This window comes from Microcaecilia unicolor, chromosome 2 (assembly GCF_901765095.1).
Source record: "Microcaecilia unicolor chromosome 2, aMicUni1.1, whole genome shotgun sequence".
NCBI lineage: Eukaryota > Metazoa > Chordata > Amphibia > Gymnophiona > Siphonopidae > Microcaecilia > Microcaecilia unicolor.
The window spans coordinates 240,332,429-240,353,282 of NC_044032.1; the positions used below are offsets into that span (position 1 = coordinate 240,332,429).

Consider the following 20,854-nt stretch of genomic DNA (forward strand, 5'->3'; position numbering starts at 1 on the left):
TTAGTATGTGACCTGGGCAAGTTTCACTTCTCTTCAGCCATTCTACCCAGAACAGTCCTGATCATGAAACAGCCAGCATACAGAAATCTGTGTAGTATAAAAATTGTCCTGCTCAATTGCAGTAGGGTGTTATCTCTACTGGAAATGGAACTAAACTGGGGCACTGGATCTGTACTGAGCTGTTTATCAGAAGGCAGCTAAAGATTAGCTTGAGTTTTTTTTTTTTAAATTACATTTGTACCCCACGCTTTCCCACTCAGGGCAGGCTCAATGTGGCAGGCAATGGAGGGTTAAGTGACTTGCCCAGAGTCACAAGGAGCTGCCTGTGCCGGGAATTGAACTCAGTTCCTCAGGACCAAAGTCCACCACCCTAACCACTAGGCCACTCCTCCACTCTGCAGCAGGGCTCATTTTATTCCTAAGGGTCCTGCTGCAGATAACTCGAGCTAATCTTTAGTAAAAGACTCCCCTAGCTCTGCTACCATCTGCTGACTGGGAGGAGAATCTCATGATCTGGGCTAGTCTGCATGAAATTTCAAGAAGCCTAATCATCAGGTATGAAAATATTTTTCTTTCATTCTTTTTTAGAAGACCTTAAAGCTCAGACAATCTAAGCAGTTTCTCTTATCAGGACTGTGCTGAACTTTTGAATGCCACTTTTAAAGTTTGTTCCAGTCATTTATTTATGACATAATCTTAGGAATTTTTAAGGCTTGAAAGATTTAGATGCCTGACACAGGTGGGTTGCTGTAATCTGGTCATATAGGGTCATCTTCTGAATAAACAGTTCTTTAATAGATCTTGTCCATTGTGCATCCTTTGGCCACTTCCCTATGCTTTCCACATTGTGGGATTTGCAGAGTTCTGGTTTCCTTCTTTCCTGGTGTTCTGACTTTAAAGTTCAGACAAGCTATTCTTTTGAAATGCTTAAGTAACCTGAATATGTGAGAAGATCACCCTATTAATTCTAAAGGATGATCTTTGTTTTACATCACAAAAAGCAGCCACAGTAATGGAACACATGATGTGTGATTAAGAATACAATACCATATATTAACACAGCAGTTAACACATTTAAAATAAACATGAAAACAAAATTTCTAGATGGCAGTGCATGAATTCTGGCACAAAACCAGGGGGAACTGCAAATAGTTGTCTTTACCTTTCCAGTGCTTTGTTGGAGGGCTGGGAGACAATGGTCTTTGTGACTGGCTAGAAGCTTAATCAGTCTGGCAATAATGTGTTAAGCAGCAAAGCTACTTATTGTAAGTTTGTACTTCAATACAATGACGTATTCAGGTTAAAGAAGCTATTGCCCTAGAAAACTAGCAGACCTGTTGAAATCCAAGACAAAAAAACCAACCTACTGTGGGATCCATACTGGACTTATTTGGACAGGCAGAAAGAAATGATGCTCACGCATGTTGATTTTAATAGGGAGAATGTAAGTGGTACCATGCATGTGGAATTTAGATTTGTAATAACATAGTAACATAGTAGATGACGGCAGAAAAAGACCTGCATGGTCCATCCAGTCTGCCAAACAAGATGGTAATGTCATGTGACTTCTGCTATTTTACCATTTCTAAATTATTGTTAAAAATTATTTGGTGATTTGGGAGCACAGTAAAATTCTGGACTTTAGCAAAACTCAAACCCCTGGATCCTATATAGGTCACCAAAATTTCCCGGATGCGCTTAGAAACGAATTAGTCAATTAGGTGCTAACAATCATGTATTGGAGTTAATTGGCACTAACTAATTAGAAGTTATGCATGGACCTGTCTGTACACTATTCTATAACACTGAGAGTGCCTACATTTTACAGTGCGGAACTCAAAAGAAGGTGTGGCCATGGGAGGGTCATGAATGGGTCAGAGACATTTAAAGAAATTAGGCGTAATTTTACATAATACTTAGATTTCTGTGCCCAAATGCCATCAGTTGAGGGCCAGGATTTACAGCAGCTTTTGGCAGCCATAACACCTCATGCCCAATGTTTGGTGTGGGAATCCATGCTAAGCGCTATTCTATAATGGTTGCTTAGCATCAAGTGACCTTTAGTGAAGGAGTAGCCTAATGGTTAGTGCAGTGGCCCTTGATCTTGGGGATCCCTACAGCTCAATTGCCCCAGGTACAAATAAGTAGCTGTATATACTATGTAAACCGATTTGAATGTAGTTGCAAAAACCACAGAAAGGCGGTATGTTGTTAGCCACATAGAGCCTGCTATGGTGGGATACAAATGTTCTGAATAAATAAATATATCACGTCCAATTTCCCTTTATAGAATTGACGCTTATCCCAGGATTCTATATATTGTGCTGAGATTTCTGTGTGGCAATCTAAGCATATTCTATAACAATGCGCATAAATTAATTAGTTAACAAGCTAATTAGCACTGATAATCGGACGTTAACCAGTTATCAGCATTAATTAGAATTTTGCTAAGCATATACTGCAATGTGGTGCACATAGATACAGGGGCGTAGCCAGACTTTGGTGGGAGAGGGGTCCAGAGCCCGAGGTGAGGGGGCACATTTTAGCCCCCCCCCCGGTGCCGCCAACCCCCCTCCCACCATTTTTAACACCCCCTGCCGCTGCCACCACCACCAACTTTGACACCCCCCCGGCGCCAACCCTTTCGACCCCCCTTCCCGCTGCCACCAACCCTCCTCCGCTGCCGCCGTCGTGTACCTTTGCTGGCGGGGGACCCCCAACCCCCACCAGCCGAAGTCCTTCTGGGGAGGCCATGTTGCTGGGCTGATCTGCAAGGCTTCGTTCTGTTTCTGTGAGTCTGACGTCCTGCATGTCAGACTCACAGAAACAGAACGAAGCCTTGCAGATCAGCCCAGCAACGAGAAGAGGACTGGCTGGCAGGGGGTTGGGGTCCCCCGCCAGCAAAGGTAGCCGACGGTGATGGCGGGGGAGGGTTGGCAGTGGGGGGGGGGGTCGAGAGGGTCATTGGCAGGGGGTCCAGGGCCAATTCTACGGGGGCCCAGGACCCCGTGGCCCCACGTAGCTATGCCCCTGCATAGATATAAGTCGCATAATTGAAAAGTGAGTGTGAAATGGGCGGGTCATGGGCATTTCTAAAATCTATACACATTGTTTTGTTATAGAATACACTCGCTCTGCACCTAATTTAGGCATTGGGATTTATACCAGCTTTTACTTGGTGTAATTGACCGTGACTAAATTTATTCGCATGGAGTGGCACTCGGCGTATTCTATAAACCGTGCGGAAATGTATGCTTATTCTATAAAGTATGCCTGAATTAAAGCATAATTTATAGAATACGCCTGTGAATTTTATTTTGGCACCAAACTTTTAGGTGTGATATATAGAATCTAGTCCTTAGCGCAGATTTTAATGGCACTTAACTTTGCGTGCCATTTACTGAAATCTGGCCCTGTATGTCTCCAGTTGTTTTGGGTCTACTTATGAAAGTGCACACAGAATGAAAAATTACAGGGTGGGTGCAACAAACCTTCAAAGTTGTTCCTTATAAAGCCTGAAGTGGGGTAATCCAAGCAGAAAGGAAAAACATGCCCTCTAAACAGGGCCGCCGAGAGACTGGGCCCGGGACAAGGCCGCCCCCGGGCCCGCCCCCACTGCCCCCAGGTTGTCGCCGCCCCCCCTGAGGGGGGCCCGGCGCCACAGTCCCACCCGCCTCCGCCACCGGGCCGGGCCCCTTCCACCCGAACCCCCGCCAGCAGAAGTGCTATCTTCTGACTCCGGCGTGCGCGGCCCACACAGACGCGCTCCTCTCAGCTGATCCCGGGCCCCGGGAATTTTGCCCCCCCTGTCCCCCCGTCTCGGCGGCCCTGCCTCTCAATGTCTCCATGCCCACTGAGGTTCAGGCTATTTCTGATAGCAGCTAGGTGCAAGGTCACCCTATGCAGCTCTGCAATCAAAGCACAACTCAGATATGGGAGGAAGGAATAATGAAATTTGGGCAGGGGGATTGGGGTTGGCACTAAATATGATCTCCCTATGTTCGGAAAGGGTAATTTTCAGGCCCCATATGACAGCTCTTCTGGACATGGAACTAAGGAGAAGGTTGAGATAGTTTGTTCTAAAAAAAAGTCAGAGAAAGTTTGAAAGGTTCTTGCAGCCTTAACAATTTATTTCAAATCCTTCAAATGTTCATCTGTCCCAAGTCTCAAAAGGCCTACACTTTCCAAAGGCAGACACCCTGCATCCAGTGATAGCTACCAGCAATGCGTGAGACTGAGGAGGGAAGCTATCAATGTGGACTACCATTAAGACATTTTATTTTACTGTTACCTTCAGTTATTGATAACTAGGTCTCATTGAATCAAATGGGACATATACTAAAAGAGCAGGATTTAGGGGTGAAATAACTTGTCTTAGGTAGCCCACAATGATGACTACCAGGGGCATTTTCAAAAGAGAAGGACGCCCATCTTTTGACACAAATCGGGAGATGGGCATCCTTCTCTCAGGGTCGCCCAACTTGGCATAATCGAAAGCCGATTTTGGGCATCCCCAACTGCAGTCCGTCATGAGGATGACCAAAGTTCCCGGGGGCGTGTCGGCAGTGTAGCAAAGGCGGGACTGGGGCGTGCGTAAGAGATGGGCGTCCTTGGTGATAATGGAAAAAAGAAGGGCGTCCCTGATGAGCATTTGGTCAACTTTACTTGGTCCATTTTTTTTTTACGACCAAGCCTCAAAAAGGTGCCCACACTGACCAGATGACCACCGGAGGGAATCGGGAATGACCTCCCCTTACTCCCCCAGTGGTCACCAACTCACTCCCACCCTAAAAAAAAAAAGATTTTAAAATTTTTTTTGCCAGCCTCAAATGTCATACCCAGCTCCCTGACAGCAGTATGCAGGTCCCTGGAGCAGGTTTTTGTGGGTGCAGTGCACTTCAGGCAGGCGGACCCAAGCCCATCCGCCTTATCTGTTACACTTGTGCTGGTAAATGTGAGCCCTTCAAAACCCACCCGAAACCCACTGTACCCACATGTAGGTGCCTACCTTCACCCCTTAGGGCTATGGTAGTGGTGTACAGTTGTGGGAAGTGGGTTTTTTTTTTTGGGGGGGGGGGGTTGGGGGGCTCAGCACACAAGGTAAGGGAGCTATGCATCTGGGAGCAATTTCTGAAGTTCACTGCAGTGCCCTCTAAGGTGCCCAGTTGGTGTCCTGGCACGTGAGGGGGGCCAGTGCACTACGAATGCTGGTTCCTCCCACGACCAAATGCCTTTGATTTGGTTGTTTTTGAGATGGGCGTCCTCTGTTTCCATTATCGCCGAAAACTGGGGACGACCATCTCAAAAACAACCCAAGAACGACCTAAATTTCATAATTTGGGCATCCCCGACCGTATTATCGAAACGAAAGATGGACGTCCATCTTGTTTCAATAATACAGGTTGCCCCGCCCCTTTATGGGGCCGTCCTGTGAGGACGCCCTCATGAAAACTTGGGCGCCCCGTTCGATTATGCCCGTCCACGTCCCTTAATGAAACAGTTACCTCACGTTGATGTTATTTGATCCCAGGATCAAATGTGGACACACTTTCAGCCCTAGTTTTCTTCCTTTTTCTGTCATTCCATTCAGAGATCTGCAGTCATGTGCTTTTCCAACAGGAAAAGGCCTAAATGTTTTAGAATGCAGAGAAACAGAATTTAAGAAATTCCACCAACGGACACTGGGTCAAGCTGCAATGCATCCTACCAATCCCATGTCATCTACAGTTTGCTGAAATGAGAAAACCACAGACTGCTTCCATTTTTTGGTATTGGTGATTAAGCTCTGTGGAAATGCTACCTACTAACAACCCTTCTTGAGGGGTTTTACTTCTCTTGGCAATGATAGTAGATAGGATGGAAAATTCTGTTCTAAATGTATAGACTCTGAGAGAAAAGGGAGAGGGAATATATTATGATTTACTTACAGCTCTATTCAGAGGGAAGAGTCCAACCTGCACCATCTGCTGGAGGTAGAGAAATACTGACTAGCTCCAGGCTACACCTATACTGTGATGTCACCACAACTTGTTTTTCTCTACCTCCATCTGCTGGTCGAGGAGGTATAACCCAGTGATATGGACTTGTCTAGCTGGATGATAAGGACATTATGGTTAATCCTCAGTGCTACTCAATGGCAGAGCAGACATGCAGCTCTATGAAAATAAAAAGGCCCCTTTACTCTTTAAAAATACAAAGGCCCCTTCCAGCATTTTGTTTGGTACAAAAGTAGAAAAACATTACGTGGGACTGTGGCTTTAGTATGGTTCATCTGGTTACCTACTGCAGCGTCCCCATCATATTTGACCCCCCCCCCCCAAAAAAAAAACAAACACAAAAACAAAAAGCTAAAACTTCAACATTAAGAGTTTGGTAAAAATGGCACTTTGTTAACAAATATTAAAATTTCACTTTCCTGAGTAAGCAACCACAGACGAAATATTTACAGCTTCAATGAAGGAAATGTGTAACTTTCCCTTCCACCCATGGAGACATGGTTTTGAACCTATCAGAGCACGTTCAGATATAGAAATGTCATGATTGTAGGAAGAGAGGCCTCTTTCGGAGGTGGTCGCTTTCTTTCCACGAAGCGATGCAGGTTCTGGTCTGTCCTGCAAGCACTCTACGTCAGACAGTCACAGAATGCAAGCAAGTAGCTAAGGCTAAACCAAAAGCAGTTCAGCATAGACCCAGCCAGTAGTCCAAAAGTTTAGCAAGTTTATTTTTCTTTTACTGAAGATTCTGTAAACAACATTTTGTGGTAAAAAAAAAATCCCCTTAAAATATTAAGAGCAGCTAAGTCTGTTGTCACCAAACAGACATGGTAAAAAAATAAAAATAAAAAATCCCATTGTATATTTTCGTTGCGGGGTTGGGTGATTTCAGCTTCTTACTGGTGTTGAACGTCATGCTTTGGAAGGCCGGGAAGAACCTTGCTTCTTGCCTGATGCGTGTAACATTTGGTTCCAAGAACAAGCCACAGAAAACCATCATTGCTGGGCTTGAGGACATCATTTCTCAACTGTTCTTGGAAGATTGGCTTTCATATTTTTTAAAGCTAGATCTAAATGAGTCTCTGAAATAGAAAAAAAAAACAGCAATACAAAATAAGAAAAGACAATTGATCTATCACCAGGGGCAGGCTAACATTGATGTGCCAAAGGTAAAGGGTGATTCCGATCTGCCTGATACATTTGCTGCCATGCTTAAGATACAGACACCTACAAAAGGATCTCAAATACATAATATACTTTTTCAAGGAGTGAGCCTGAGGTTTGGGGGACAATAGCATCATGGGCAATGTGTTTGCGGCACTGTGGAAAGGAAGCCAACAGTCTCTGAAGAGGCAGAGGAGCCAGGGCATTACTTGTCAGTGACCACCAGTCACTTCTGTGCCTTGAGATCCCGAAGAAGCCTTACTGTTTTTAACTATTGATTTTAAATTCATTTATATTCTGCATATGCAGGATCCTAAGAGGACAACAAGTCACAGAGGAAATAATTAGTGAAGACTGTGTTTCCTATTCTAGTCTTTCCTGCTAACATCTAGGGCTACCATTATTCTGATTTTGCTCAGTACTTTACCATATCCCCATATTTGTCTCCACATTATTGCTTTATAACTGTGGCAGCTGGAGAATCGCATGAAGGCCTTATCTCCTGCTGCCTGGCTGAAGCCTCCTGATAAGAGACACAGGATTTCATGTCTGTTACTGCAGGAGATGAGACCTTTATGCACGTCTTGAGAGAGCTGGTGGGAGACAGTGTGGCAAAGATTTAAAAAGTAAGCAATTGTCCATACTCTGACTCCTGAAATTTAAAGATGGGTAGTAAAGAAGCCTCCTGCCCCCCCCTCCTCGCTTGGAGGCCCTTCATTTGAACTTATGTTTTTGTTTTATATTTATAGCCCGCCTTTATCCAAGGTGGGTAACAAAACAACATACACAACCTAAAATACAAATAACAAACAACAGATATTCACAAATGTAACAAGGCCATAGAGTCAATGAAGTATAGGCAGTTCATGGCAGTCCGCTAGTCTGGCTTACCAGATGACATCTCCTTAATGGGGCAGTTAGCCTACTATGGCTAGTAAAATGTATTGTATGGCTATCAGATGGCACTAGAAATAACTTTACCAAAGCTGCTCTCATACAACTCAACAAAAGCACAGAAAGCAATATCAGAGGAAGCATGAGGTGTCTAAAGACAGGGGCTTACCGGGGAGGATAAACAGAAGGAAAAGGTGTGAAAACTTATGCACCACTCTTGTTAGTATAAAAGGGATATGGTGTGTTTCTAGGAAATGTACCTTGTTTCACTGTGGACTTTCACTACAGGTTTGTATAGCTCTGGAATCTTCCTCTCAATCATGGGCCTCAGATTCTCCTTCAGCTTGTTATAATTCTTCTTCAGTGCCTGTTGATATTCCCGCTGCTCCACAGTGATAAGTCTCTTATTCTTCTCTAGTGCCTCACCGCACCTATGCCAAAAAGCAAACATAGACCTCAAATCTGAACCGGTTTAGTACAAAGTTAACTTTTATGAGTGCACTTTCAGCTTCTCACGCAATGTCCATCCCACCTTTCCCTAACAGAGCTACCCTTATCTAAAAGTACCACTGTGAGATGTACAGTGAACATTTCCTAATCTATAACAGGCCTTCCAACATATGGCCTGTAGGCCAAAAGCAGCCTGTCTGACCTTGGCATGTGATCTACCTAATTAACTAGCCCACATAATTTTGAAGAATTACAGGCTTTTTTGTGTATATGACGTTACAATTTCACAAGAGATTCATGCTATAAATATTCATGTGGTCTGCATACACATGGATTCCTGCTGAAAACACTTCAGTGCCTCTGATATACAACAGCCATACTAAATCAGATGAAAGGTCCATCAAGTCCAGTATCCTGTTTCCAACAGTGGCCCAGGTCGCAAAATACCTGGTAGATTTCCATAGAGTCCATATTGCTTATCCCTTTGGATAAGCAGTGCTTAAGAATGGTTTCTGGACTTTCTCCCTGGAACTTGTTCATATCTTTTCAAGCCCACTACACCAACTGATTTTACCATATCCTCCAACGATGAATTCCAGAGCTTAATTAAGCATTGATTAAATTTTTTTTTCCAATTTGTTCTGAATGTGCTACTTGTAACTTCATGTGACATCCACCTGTATGTTTACCCCTTTCTTTTACCCTGTCCACCCCCCTCAGGATTTTATAGACCTCTATCTTATCTTCCTTCAACCATCTCTTTTCCAAGTTGAGGAGCCCTAACCTCTTTAACCTTTCCTCATATGAGAGTCTTTCTATCCCCTTAATCATTTTGGTCACCCTTCTCTGTACCTTTTCCAGTTCCAATGTAGATTTTTAAGATGCAGTGAACAGAACTGCACACAATACTCAAGCTATATAGTCTTTGAAGTGGTGTACATTCAGGTATAATAAGTATTTCTGTCCCTTGTGTGGTGACTCCTAATATGAAAGCTAACATTGTTATTATAGTTTGGATTATTATGTAAAGTAGATTTTTTAAATGCATGCTGATTTGCTCCCTTCATTTACCTGCACATGTAATTTTCACTTTTAAAATTCACTCACACTGCACAGGTACAAAAGGTTCTGTGCACTTTGCCACTGGGTAGCTTACAGAAAATAGGCCCATGCATTGCTTTGCTGTAAACTCACAAGCAGGGGCGTATCTGGAATCCGGCGGTAGGGGGGGCCGGAGCCAGAGAGGGGGGGCACATTTTTGCCTCCCTCCCCCCCAACCCCCGCCAGCCGAGGTCCGACCCGCAGTCTCCATATTTCGTCTTCCTCCGTGGCCATGCTGCAAGGAAGTAACGCTGCAGTGCTGATTCGTTGAATCCAGTTCGGAGTCTGACGTCGCAGCACGTTGTAAGCACGTTGCAGCATGGCCACGGAGGAAGACGAAATATGGAGACTGCGGGTCGGACCTCGGCTGGCGGGGGTTGGGGCCCCCCACCAGCAAAAGTAAGCAGCGGGGGAGGGTTGACGGCGGGGAGGGGGGCCAGGGCGAAATCTGCGGGGGCCCAGACCCCTGTGGCCCCACGCAGATACGCCCCTGCTCACAAGAATACAAAATGCAGCCAAATTCATAAAATATATGTGCCATACTTCTGTCCTCCCAGATGTGAGCACATGCAAATAAATTATTGTTATGATTCTGCTATACAGGCAGGGGAATGACTGGGACTCACTTCTGATTGACCTGTTAGGAATTGAGCTGATGTCTGAGGCAGCAGATGTCAGAAGTCATATCTATTTAAACCTACCTTTCCCTACAGTCCTTGCTTTAGCGTTGATCCCTGTCATCTAAAGCCTGTTACCCTCTTTCTGTCTGTGCTAGTAGCACACCGTGCTTTTGTGGGAGTTTGTTTACTCCTCTCATTGCTCCTAGCTTCTCTGTGTGCTGGTTGTTCCCAGCGTATGCTTGTTTGTTTCCCTAGCTAAGCTGGTTTCCCTGATTACCTTGCTTCCCTGCACCTGTGGGTGCTCTGTTGCTCTGTCTCTGTGTGCTGACTGAGTTCTGGTAAGAACGTTGTTTGTTTTTCCCCTTTGTTAGCTTTTATCCTTTAACTGCAGTGTAAGCCTGCTTCTCCCTGACTTGTGTTTAGCAGCCCTTCCCTTTAGCCTGCTTTTACGCTTTGTCTGCTGTGCTTGTCTCCTGATTCTTGTGAACATTGCCCTTATCTGTTTGGTGTACGTAAAGGCATGCTTTCCTGTTTGCTTGTTTTTCCCTTTGTCTCTAGTATCTGTTATATGACTCTGTGGCACTGCCTTGCGTACTCCTGTGTGTGGATACCCTTGAGTGCTGTGTGGCACAGTCCTGTATATTCCTATAGTGCTTTCCCTTCTCTTTGAGTGCTGTGTAGCACAGCCTTGTGCATTCCTTTAAGAGACTTCCCTTTTCCTTTGGGTGCTGTGTGGCACAGCCTAGTGTATTTGTGTGCTGTATGTTACATCCAAGAGTGTTACTGGGGAGCTTCGCTCTCATAGAATCTGTGTCCCATTCTGTCCTTGACTTTCTCTTCCCCTGGTTGTAGCTTGTACCTGCAAGCTTCTTGTCTGTCACCCTTCCCTTGTGTCACTAGCTAGTGCTGTGTGCGTTGCATGAGCGCCAGTCCCTTTTGGGACCCCTCGTTGTTCTTTTTCCCTTCCCCAGTGTGTTACTCGGTTCCAGTTCAGCTGTGAGGCCTGCATGCTTGGACTCTGTACGAGTGGGTTCCCGTTTAGCCGTGAGGCCCGCTTGAGTGGTCTATATCCCTTTTCTGGTGGTGCTAGTTGTTTGTCCTGAGTGTGTGGGGTTTTGTGGCCGAGGTTTTGCTTAGCAACTGTTTGGTCCACCCTAGGCCTTGGCCAAGGTCCTTCCTAGCCTCGGCCTGGGCACAAGGGCTCACGAACAGTTTAACAATTATTATTTATTGACGTCACCTGATATGTGGTAAAGGCAGTTATCTTAGCAGGGTTTAAAAAAGGTTTGGATAATTTCCTAAAAGAGAAGTCCATAAGTCATTGTTAAGATGGACTTTTGAAAGTCCACAGCTTATGTCTAGGATAAGTAGCATAAAATCTGGGATCTTGCCAGATACTTGTGACCTGGATTGGTCACTGTTGGAAACAGGATACTGGGCATGATGGACCTTCAGTCTGTCTCAGTATGGCAACATTTATGTTCTTATGCATTTGACTTCATAACAGCCCCAGAAACAACTTGCCGGTAGATGAACAGACAGACATCTGGGTGCGAGAGGCTATTCTTCAGCGCATGAGGCTCACTCCAAGGCACCCAGATGATCTGGAGGACCCCTGAACCAATCACTACCTTGACGCCCAATATAAGAGCTGGGCCATTGGGCAGACTATTCACAAGCACCATGTAGAGGTTGTGGACTCCTGCCATCGAGCCCAGTCCCAGTGTGGCTAGATTGCTGCATCGGGGAGTGATAGTTCAAAAACCCGATCCTTCATGGTATGGGTGAACTACTAACTAGTTGGACACCGGTCCCTGTTTGAATCATTGAAAGTACCGTTACTGATTAGGTTATTGTGATGAAGAAGGGAAACTGTGATACAAGAATGCCATTGAGAATATGAAAGTAAGTAATTACAGTTATTGAGAAACTGTTTGCATTATGGTATAGTGGTTTATGGGGCAGAAAGGAAAAGTTCTGATAAATGATGTTAAATACAAGTTTGATTTGTGTGTTGAATAAAGTGGTTCTCAGTTAATGTCCTAAAAAGATGGATGGGCAATGAATTTGGGAAAGAAAAATAAAAAAAGTGTTCAGTGAGATAAATGAATAATGTGGTAAAGTGAATTAAGTTCTGAGCAGGTTGCCACCCTTGGGATACCTGGGTGTCCTAGCTCAAGCTTAAAGAAAGGGAACTAGTTTAACCAGGCTGCCAGATGCATGGGTGTCTTGCTTAAACTAGTTGACAGTTAAAAAGTGAAAAGAAATAAAAGCATGGAGGTATGGGTGGGGATTCTCCCTTAAGCAGGAGATTCTGTGTGGTATGAAGTGGAAAGAAAAAAGAGAAAGGAAGAGAAGATAAAAAACCTAAATTATAAATTAGCTTATATATGAGTGAAGATATCTGGTGAATTGTTGGTGAGAAAAATGTGATAGGAATATCAAGGTTGATAATGTTGTGTGGGGGGGATTTCAAGATGGCGCTTCGCACACACGCACCTGTTTGAGCTCCTGGAGGACGCTGTGAATTATTTCCTCTTTTGACTCCCTCGCCCCGTCGTTAGCGATGGGGAAACGGAGGGGGAAGGTTAGGGAGCCTCCCTCAGTTCCTGGACCTTCGATGATGTTGAGGCAAACTACCTTACAGTTTCCCAGGACGCTGCCGGGACCTCTATGTTCATCGACTCCCTCTGCCATTGTCGACGTGACGACGTCGATGGATAGCGGAGACGGGGTTTCCTTGAGCCCCGAAGACCGCAGGGAACCTCCACAGCCAGGAAGTGTTCAATTTGCCGCAGACCAGGCAGTATCCGAAACCGAAGGGGTGAATTCGGAGCTGCCAGAGGGGAGGACAGCGGCAAAACTGAGTGGGACCCCGGATTCTACGTTTTTGGCCGATTTGGCCTTAAAGGTATTACCACAAGCTATTGTTAATAGACTTACTTCCACCGAGACCCCACCACACTCCCTTTTGCCAACGAGTGGAATAAGTAAACCCTCTATTGTGACATTAGAGTCACTGTGGGATATGGTACATAATACTCACTCCTCCATGCAAGCTATGTTAAAAGAAAATACTAAAGATATAAAAACTCTTTCAGAAGCAGTTCTGATCCAGGCACAGGTGACAGCACAGCAGTCCTCCAAGATTGAAAAATTAGACACTAAGATTCAAGAAATGGGGTCTTTGGAATCCGTTTTGGTTAAGGACAATAATTTCTTACACAAACGTTTGGAATACCTTGAAAATCAGTCTCGGAGACTTAACCTTCGGTTTCTTAATTTCCCCAAATCTCCTTTAATTTCCTCAACGGAGATGGTGAAAAAATATATGATTGACATTCTGGGAATGGATAAAGAATCATTGCCTCCCATAACCCAAGCCTATTACATCTGGAATATTAAGGGGACATTGGGAGATCCCCCTAGACGAGAAATGGGTGAAGAAATGAACCTTACTTCCTTCCTGGAAAGTTCACTGGATGTGATTACCTACAGGACTACAATGTTAGTCACTTTTGTGCTAGAACCTGATCGGAACGCTGTGTTAAGACTTTCCCTGAGACATTTAGACGATCTGTTTATGGGTTCCAAAATTAGGATTTTTCCTGACCTTTCTAGGCCGACACAAATGAGACGTAGGGCCTTTTTGGAACTCCGTCCCAGGGTAGAAGCCTTGAAAGCTAACTTTGTTTTACGTTTTCCTTGTATATGTACTGTTATGCTTGAGGGTAAACAATTTCAATTTGTAGACCCTAAACAGCTTAAAGATTTCCTAGATGCTAGAGTTGAAGTGACTGTTATATGCCCTCCTACATTGCAGGCTGGAGTCTGAATTTAGAGATAGCTTGTGTGCATTAATAATCTCATGTTTCTTTTAATTTTCTTTTTTCCTTTTCTTGGAATTGTTTTTCCTTAGTAGTGGACGGGAAAAAAAATGTTTTTTGTTTCCTCATCTCTTTTTGAAAAGAATTTCTTTTGTAATTTCAAATGTGAGTTGTATTATCACATTGCTGTGTGAATCATTAAATGAAAATAATAAAAAAAAAAAAAAAGAAAAAAGATAATGTTGTGTGGGGTTTGTATTGCTCCAAAGGGATGGGAGAACAAAACCTAAGAAGTTGTCCCTTGAGAAAAAGGGAAAGAACGTTTTCTGTGATGCTGACAGAGAAATCATCATTTCTTAACTGGGGAGAATGTAATACCCCATGATGGGCTAGATTCTATATATGGCGCCTGAAAATTCCACTCAGAACAAAAATAAGCTTAAATTTCCACGCAGTATACAGAATATGCAGAGTGCCTCTCCATGTGACCAAATTTAGTCACAGCCATATACACCATGTTTTACTTGGCGTAAATCTCGACACCTAAATTAGGCGTAGAGCGGGTGTATTCTATAACAATGTGCATAGATTTTAGAAATGCCTATGTCCCGCCCAATGCCATGCCCCCTTTCAACTTAGAATTTATGTGCACCACTTTACAGAGTACGCTTAACGAGTTGTGTGTGTATATCTGAATGCCAATTAGTGCTGATAGATTGCTTAACATCCAATTAACAGCACTGATTAGCTAGTTAAAGAACTAAGTTATGTGCATTGTTATAGAATACGCTTTGATTTCTGTGTGGAAATTAATGAGCAATATATAGAATCCCGAGGTATATGGGTATTACTAAGACAGCAGTGATAGATTTTTCCAGTGGGCTGGAGAGAAAGTTAGAGGACAGCCCAGGGGAGGGGTTGGCAGAGAAGTTGCCGAGATAAAGTAGTTTCTTGTGGTGAGTGACATCAAGGGTAGAGTTGGAAAATAATAAAAGGGATTGCAGTGGGGCACAGGCGATCCTTGGTTGCCTGTACCCCCACCAGGACCCTTGGGAGCAGTGGGGGATTCCTGGAGTGAAAGAAATAAATGCAGGCTAAGTAAAGGAATACTTGCTGGCGCTATAAGTGGCAACTGAAGAGACAGAGCTTCAGGTGGATAAGAGGAATCCAGCCTGGAAGCAGCAACCAGAGCAGAGGAATCCTGTTCAAGCCTGGGGTGCAGTCTTGCAAGGTGCATCTCTGGAAAAACGACAGCCGCGCCAGGGCCCCTCTGAGAAGGGAAATAAAAATTTTAAAGAAGACCGCAAGGTGAGGGGAAGGGAGGGAGACAGACTGTGGTGGGGAGAAGTGGAAGAGATGCCCGGCCCATGTAGCAACGCAGATGGGAGGATTGTGGATCAGGGGCCTCCTCTTTAATTTCTGCCATGGGTCCCACCATGTCTAAAACCGGCCCTGTAGGTATGTCACTGCTTATGAGGCATTCTTTGGGTGTCTCTATTTGGGCACCCTGTTATAAAATTGCCCCTATATGTTTATCACCTTGACACATACCCCTATGCTGTAAGAAAAGCCTAGATGAATCGCTATTCCGCCATTGTAGATCCAGGCAGGTAGTATTTTTCAACTGTTAGAACACGACGAGAATGCTCAAACCATACCCAGTGGACAGACAGAAATTCTTTGGACCAGATACCTTTCATTTATAGTATCATTCAGTGGCAAGCCAGCTGTGAAAAGGGGCAAGGGCAGCATAACTGAAGCCCTTCTTTGTAGTGGCACTTTTGGACTTTACAAGCTTCCAGCAATCTGACAGTTGAACCATTTCTTCACCCCTATCCCATAAACAATCCAATGCAACTAATATTACAGACCACCACAATGGACCACTAGTCTAAATGCTGGCTGACCTCAGTGATGTTCTTACACTTACCGCATTATAAATTCTTTAAAGCATAATCTCAGCTTGTTGTGATGCCGATACAACTTTGGATCTGCTGGAATCTCAGCCAGAAATACTTGAGCTACCTCTAGTGGCCCCTAGAAGGAACAACAGGAGATCATTGATGGAGGAAAGACAGTATGCATAGGTTACACACATATATCCCAAGAGTTCTTAGGGGTATTTTATTCCAGTTTGTTTTATCAACAACTACGATGACAATTGCATTTATATAATACAGCTAAAAAAAGGCAGTTGCTATTCACAAATGCCAGGGAGCTTTCCTACTTTATATAATTCATTACTGAAACAGATGTGGAGTGGTAAGCAATTAGGGCTAGATGCTAGAAATGGTGCTACAAAATGAGTGGTAGAAAAGATTGGCATGAAGTATGATTCTATAAAGGGCGCACACCCTTTATAGAATTGTGCTTAGAGCCAATTCCCATGCCTTAACTTTGGGCACCACACTTTTACACCTGCTGAAACTTGGTGTAAATGTTGGAAGTAGAGACCCAGTATTCTGTAACAACACGTGTAATGTTTTGGAACGCCCCTGACACACTCCCATGGCCACACTCCCATTTTGAGTTGCACATGATGGAATTTGGGCAACATGTTTCTTATAGAATAGAGCACAGCCAAATGTGCACACAAATTCTAATTGGTGCCAATTAATGTCAACAATTGGTTGTTAGTGGACAATTATTCTCATTAGCCAATTAAGTTGCATGTGCATCTCGGGATCATGTGCAAATATAATTGAGCCCAAAGCTAGGTGCAATATATAGAATCCAGGGGTTAATGAACCCAGTAAAACCAGCTAGATGGGGAACTCATAGGAGAAGAATGACAAAGGGCTGTCTGTAGACATCAGAAGGCCCAATATAAAATACAAACTAACGCATGCATCAACTTTTTCCTACTTGAGCACACAATTCTGGAACGCGCTTCCGAACTTAAAAACGATCTACGCACTAACTTCCGCAAACTACTGAAGACCCATCTCTTTAACAAGGTATACCACAAAAATCAACAAATGTGAACTCCTACACAAATATCCAGAATTGCCTTACGATATATGCTTGTTATACTACTATCATGCTTTATCATTATCATGCTACCCAAGATCCTTATTTTATGTATTTTTTGTTACATTTGTACCCCGCGCTTTCCCACTCATGGCAGGCTCAATGCGGCTTACATGGGGCAATGGAGGATTAAGTGACTTGCCCAGAGTCACAAGGAGTTGCCTGTGCCTGAAGTGGGAATTGAACTCAGTTCCTCAGTTCCCCAGGACCAAAGTCCACCACCCTAACCACTAGGCCACTCCTCCACTGGATGCAATATTAAATGTCTATTTTCTTATGTATTTCCACTATTCATGATGTAATGTAAGCCACATTGAGCCTGCAAAGAGGAGGTGGGAAAATGTGGGATACAAATGCCAATAAATAAATAAATAAATAAATATATATATATATATATATATATATATATATATATATATATATATATATATATATATTTAAAAAATAGCGGAGCTCCTTCATTTAGAAGCCTAGGTTGACTGCTTAAATCTGTCACCTATTTTCAGACAAACTTAAGATTCTAAAGAGTCGATATAAAAGAGCACTTATCCGGGTAGAAGAGTCTCCTACCAGATTAAGTGCTAGTGAAAGGGATATTTAGCAGCACTACCTGGATAGTGCAGGTACAGTCTACCTTGAGCAGAGTTAGAGATTATCTGGCTAGCTGTGATATTCAGACCAGTGGCATAGCTACAGGCAGCCTTGGGGGCCTGGGCCCCCCAATTGGATCCAGGGCCCCTGATGCCTGCCCTGCTTCCTCTCACATCACATGCATGCTCGGTTTTAGTGAAAACCGAGCATGCATATGACATGAGGTGAAGCAGGGCAGGCAATGCGCAGAGAACAGTGCTGGAGAAAGGCTTCAGCGGCAGGGGTTGTGGACCCCCACCAGCCAAGGTATGTGGGGTTGAGGCGGGGCAGGGATTGCGTCAGGGAGGTGGGCCAAACTGTACCCCCCACTTTGGGCTCCAGACCCCCCAAACGTTGATGTCTGGCTACGCCCTTGATTCAGACCACTAACCAGACAGTTATCTGGGTTAAGTTAGGACAGCAAAAAGGCTGCGTGACTCCAGATGTTCAGGGGCAGCCATTATCTGCATACTGCCTCTGAATTTACCCACTGCAGCCAATGGTTATAAAATGCTGTCTGTCTCAGCTCATATTGGGGAAGGATGGGGCAAGTTTCCAGCTGAAATTTCACCTGAAAGCTGCTCTCAAATTTAGGGCTGTCATTCTTTTGTCAATATTTAGGAGCGCAGACATGGTAAAAACCAGCCTGGTGAATGCAAAAAACACGTGCCCACACTACCGCAGGCCACTTTTTGCTACGGCTTAGTAAAAGGACCCCTTAGGTGCCTGGAGCTGAAAGACTGCTAAGCTCCTGTTTTTTTTTTCTGTGCCTTAAAACTACCTGCTGCCACTCACTTTTCTGGATACTAAGTTTAGGAGCCTAGTGAAACTACAATCATAAATTGAGCCACTCAGTCTGGTTCATTTTCAAAACGGTGAATTTAGGAACCTAAGCTCTTTTGAATATCAGTCTCAGAGTGTATTGTAAGTGCACTACCTGATTGACAATGGCTCCAACACAACCCTGCAGCACCATCTGAAGCATTTTGGCATCTGGTGGATCCTGGCTGGTAGCAATGGCCAGTTCCAGTGTCTTCTTCTGCATATCCTCAATGGCAACTTCAATAGGCGTCAAAATAAACTAATACAAAAGAAGAACAGGGACATATCAGTTATGTTTGGTTACCAGTAGGTACCACAAAAAAAAAAAATTGTCTAATGAACTGGAGTAAGTTAAATTGCAAAAGGATGGTGAAAAATTGCAAGAGGAAAGGGGAAGGGGAATGGGACTTGATGTTCAGCCTTTCTGAGGTTTTTGCAACTACATTCAAAGCGGTTTACATATATTCAGGTACTTATTTTGTACCAGGGGCAATGGAGGGTTAAGTGACTTACATACAGCTACAAGGAGTTGCAGTGGGAATTGAACCCAGTTCCCCAGGATCAAAGTCTGCTGCACTAACCACTAGGCTACTCCTCCACTCCTAATGAAACTGGGAAACTGGGCATCCAAATGGCAGATGACATATAATGTGAGCAAGTGCAAAGTGATACATGTGGGAAAGAGGAACCCAAACTACAGTTAATGTGATACAAGGTTCCACATTAGGAGTCACCAACCAGGAAAGGGATCTAGGTGTCATCATTGATGATATGTTCAAACCCTCTGTTCAGTGTATGGTGGCGGCTAAGAAAGCAAATAGAATATTAGTTATTATTAGGAAAGGAATGGAAAACAAAAATGAGGACTTTATAATGCCTTTGTATCACTCTACAGTGCGGCCACACCTCAAATACTGTGTGCAATTTTGGTCACCTCACCTCATCTAAAAATATATATATAGTGGAATTAGAAAAGGTCGATGAAAATGATAAAGGGGATGGGATGATTTTCCTATCAGGAAAGGCTAAAGTGGCTAGAGCTCAGCATGGAGAAGAGAGAGAGCTGAGGACAGATATGATAGAGGTCTATAAAATACTGAGTGGAACGGGTAGATGTGAATCACTTGTTTACTTTTTCCAAAAATACTAGGACTAAGAGGCATGCAATGAAGCTATTAAGTGGTACATTTAGAACAAATCAGAGAAAATATTTCTTCACTCAACATGAAATTAAACTCTGGAATTCATTGGCAGAGAATGTGGTAAAAGCAGTTAGCTTAGCAAGGTTTAAAAAAGGTTTGGATAGGCCACGTGATGCCTTGCTGAGAGAGCAGGTATTAGTGAGAAGAGCTCCCGAAACTTGATCCTCAAAACTTGCCTCCAACTAGTTATTTTTGCTAAAACCATTGAAGAATTGGAGGAGCTAAGGAGTCGAGAGTCAGGAAATTGGACAAAGCTGATTTTTATGCTCATTGATGGCTTCTAAAGCGCAATGATGTGAGAAAGAATCAAAGATGACGACCGCAGGAGACACAGGATCTTCTTCAGTTAGCTCCGCATGGGTGGTAGAGATAGTCACAGAAGTGAAATGAGCTATTGAAATGTTGCTGGATAAGAGCCTGCAAGCGGTTTCAGACAAATTGGACATTGTCGACGGAAGGCTGGAGGCACTGCGAGGTGAATTCTCCACATATTGCCAACGCGTCTCAGACTTAGAGGATTGGGTACAGCAGTTATCTGCAACAAATTCAAATCTAAAGTATAAACTCAAGACATTGGAAGACAAGATCGATGACATTGAGAACCGCTCCAGGAGAGGGAACTTACGACTAGTGGGCCTACCTGAGACCATCATCGAGTCAGAGTTGCGAAGGTTCCTGGAGTCTTGGCTGGCTTCCGAATTGCGGCTGCAATCGACGACGGGTCCTCCGCGAGTTCAGCGGGCCACAGGTTAGAACCAAGGAGGGCGGAAGAGTCCAGACCGTGTGTGGTTATCTTTAAAATTCTGAATTATGCCCACAAGGCAGAAATCCTGAGGGCAATTAGAGCTAAAGGCCAGCTAAAATATGAGAACAAATCAGTTTTATGCTTCCAAGATTTTTTGATTAGTGATGGGCATGACTGAGCACTGTTTGATTTGATTTAAAGCTAATTATGGATTTGGAATTGGCTTTGACTGGAGAAGGTCACATATAGTGGTGGGACTTAAGACCATGTAGGAGGGGAAAAAAAGGTAGTATAAGGGTTTCTAATTGTCAAAAGCAGTTACAATTTAATGCCAAGAAGTGCAGAGTGATGCATTTGGGGTGTAGAAACCCAAAAG

The 20,854-nt window shown here is 43.9% G+C and overlaps 1 protein-coding gene across 1 annotated transcript in view; it reads right to left on the reverse strand.

The window, feature by feature from the left end:
* Window positions 1-6,700: 6,700 nt before the first annotated feature.
* The window catches only part of DOCK8 (dedicator of cytokinesis 8), a 281,419-nt gene continuing 267,265 nt past the window's right edge, over window positions 6,701-20,854 (reverse strand). Inside the window, 4 exon segments of the mRNA XM_030193833.1 lie at window positions 6,701-7,075; window positions 8,312-8,482; window positions 15,980-16,086; window positions 18,647-18,790. Coding sequence (XP_030049693.1) covers window positions 7,018-7,075; window positions 8,312-8,482; window positions 15,980-16,086; window positions 18,647-18,790 — 480 coding nt within the window. The 3' untranslated portion in view covers window positions 6,701-7,017.